Source organism: Odontesthes bonariensis, chromosome 14, assembly GCF_027942865.1.
Source record: "Odontesthes bonariensis isolate fOdoBon6 chromosome 14, fOdoBon6.hap1, whole genome shotgun sequence".
Classification (NCBI taxonomy): Eukaryota; Metazoa; Chordata; class Actinopteri; order Atheriniformes; family Atherinopsidae; genus Odontesthes; species Odontesthes bonariensis.
The window spans coordinates 12,681,300-12,684,219 of NC_134519.1; the positions used below are offsets into that span (position 1 = coordinate 12,681,300).

At 44.0% G+C, this 2,920-nt stretch overlaps 1 protein-coding gene across 1 annotated transcript; it reads right to left on the minus strand.

The window, feature by feature from the left end:
* Positions 1-361: 361 nt before the first annotated feature.
* LOC142398248 (uncharacterized) lies at positions 362-2,319 on the minus strand. The gene has a single exon (XM_075482206.1). The coding sequence runs from the start codon at positions 2,105-2,107 to the stop codon at positions 1,208-1,210; it is 900 nt and encodes a 299-aa protein (XP_075338321.1). The 5' UTR covers positions 2,108-2,319; the 3' UTR covers positions 362-1,207.
* Between the last annotated feature and the right edge of the window lie 601 nt (positions 2,320-2,920).

Sequence of the window (2,920 nt, forward strand, 5' to 3'; positions counted from 1 at the left end):
GCTTTTTTAATCAGGGTCACTGGATTCGACCAAAGTAAGAGCTGAACATGCAGATGCTTTTCCTTCAAATTAAAAATGGCATGAAATGTTTGGGGATAAAAATGAACATCTATGAAAGTAAAATTTGTCTGTGGACGATCAATTTCAGCAGAACGGGCAATATTTTCAGTATTTTACACAAAGGTTATCTTAAATTACCTCTTTCTTTTAAGCCAATCAGTTATAATTATTGTTGTCATAGTAGTATATTCAATCCTAAAAAATTATAAAGCACTTTCAAACATGTGCTACCCACAGAACATTCAGAACAAAAGTCCTGACAAGGTGGTAATCCACAAAGAAGATTTATATATATATATATATATATATATATATATATATATATCATTGCTGTGAAATTTGCATTCAAAAGTTGAACATATATAAAACTCAGACCCTACACTCTGAGTTGCATAGTTTAACTAAATTTATACGAATAACACATTGACTCAACCTAAAATAGGATCTTTAAGAGTTCTGATTACTTTTCAAATAATTGGTTTGAATTATTTTGACATACACCTCATTCACATTTACATATTATACACTTTATGCTTTTTCCATCACTGTTTGGATTTATTTTGGTACTTCAACACCACCCTACATCTGAGGAAGTGCTGCTCCCTTCCAGGCCTGCTCTGATCTGACAGAATGGAACAACATTTAATCAAAGACTAAGTCCCTGTTGTGCTTTATGTTTCTGCAGATCCTAAGCCCAACCCCTCCCCACCTCCCATCCACCCCCAATGTTCTTTCCACTGACTTTACACACCTGATCCGTGTGACCTGAATACAATGAAGAGAGTGGCAGTCTGTAGCTGAACTTACCCCCACTCCCTCTGCTATGCCAAGATCAGCTGAACAGTAATCAGCACCTAAATGTAGACTCGTGATTTTCTCATACGAGTTTAGTGACTTTCCTTGACCCCTTTACTGCTGCTTGACAAATCTTTAAATGTGATACAGCAGTTACTGGATATATTAAGGCCGGATTTCTCACTGAGTGATGGTCCTCACTGACTTATGGTAGCTCGAAATTTTTAGTCTTTTTGCGGCAACAACAGACTCAGAGCAGGACAACCATCTGCAAAGTGCCAACATACCCACGTAATAAATACACACACACACACACACACACACACATATACAGAAACACAGTGAGTGTCCTTCATGTGGGCTTGAGGTAGTTATAGAGACCACTGAGTCCTCCTTGCAGCACCTCCTGGATAGGTTTGAGGAGGGGGTTATGAACAATATGCAGTCCTTTATCCAGCGGGTGGCAGGCCAACCGCCTGAGCCTGCTCAGCAGGTACATTTCCACTGGCACACTTTGCAAATCATTGAAGTCAACATTGAGGAGTTCTAAAGACTCCAAGAAGCACAGAGTCTTTGGCAGTGTATGTATACTGTTTCCCTCCACGATTAAGATCTTCAGGTTAACAAGGTCCTGGATCTGGTCTGCAATGGTCTCAAGGCGGTTGCAGGCCAGGTGGAGGAAGACCAGGCCCCTCATTCTGTAGACACAGGTGGGGATGTGAACGATGCAGTTGTGACTGAGGTTGAGTTTGGTCAGACTGCACATAGTTGCCAAGCTGCTGGGGAGGCCTGTGATTTGGTTGTTGGCCAGACTGAGAACCTCCAGGCATGTGCAGGAGCCCAGCTCCTCTGGGACCGCGCTCAGGCGGTTACGACAGGCGAAGAGTACGCGCAACTTCTTCAAGAGGCCAATCTCAGGCGGGAGGCTGGACAGGTTGTTCCCCCACAAGTTGAGAACCACCAGATTGTTCAGAGCAGCCAGAGCGGGAGGCACAGAGCTCAGGCAGTTCATGGATAAGTTGAGCTTCTGAAGCTCCCGGAGCTCCCACAGCTCAGTGGGGGTTTCATCGAGACCCCGCATGGCGAGACTCAGGGTGCTGTAACCAAAGTGCACAGTGGCATGTTTGCGGATCCTCTCAGCAGCCGAAGACAGGCTGGGCTGGTCGTCTCTAATCGCACTCTTCCCCCTTTGACCCACACTCACCTCGTTCAGCTCCTTGTTGGAGAAACTGCGAGACTGCTTCCCACCCATTGTCCTCACAGCGCTAATGATTCTATGACTTCTAACAGCATGCAATTAGAGTTACCAACTCTTGGAGCACTGAGAGGACTGTTATATCCAGGGCACTTGAACATCATCAGCTTTTTAAAAACTTGTTAGAACTCACACTAAATCCTGGCTGATTTTTTCTGACCGAGCTAAGGCTGCTGTAATAGAGCGCTATGGTCGCTCGAGACCTGCGTTTCCCAGACCAACTGCCTGTCTTACTGGATTTCATTCCCCAGCTGGCCCTGTCACTTTTCAAGTCCACAGATAGAACTCTGCTCCCCACCCACTAAAGGCAGGCGGGTGTGGGGATAGGATGCTGTGTGAGCTCAATCAGTTGAGGGCACTGCTATGATCCTATGGGCTAACATAGAAATAAAGCCACATTGTACCTACCCATGTTTCTTTGTCAATACAATGTAAATACAGCTGCCTTCTTTTGTATGCAATTCTTAGATTAAAAAAGATTAAGATATCTAACATATCATGGCTGTGTGTCCACAATCTCTTCTCATTTTTTATGGCTGACTCTGTACCTTTGCACATGCTCTTGTGTCCCGACTTAAATGCGACACCTAGCTGGCAGCCATGAAAACACTGAAACATCAGTGGTTAACAGCTCTCAGAGGCACTGTAAGCACAGATATCCTGTGGTTTCATTTCAAGGGCAAAAAGACACGGAGCATTCCAGTCTCTTCCTAGAAAACTGCAGTATTTCAAAACTTCACTTTTGTTGCGCCTAAAGCAAAGTATCTTTCGTCACATGAAAAAACCACAATGAAGCACACAATTCTGAAT

What these genes read in the sequence shown, in the direction of transcription:
- LOC142398248 (XM_075482206.1), bottom strand. Translation starts at nt 2,107, where the DNA reads ATGGGTGGGAAGCAGTCTCGCAGTTTCTCCAACAAGGAGCTGAACGAG.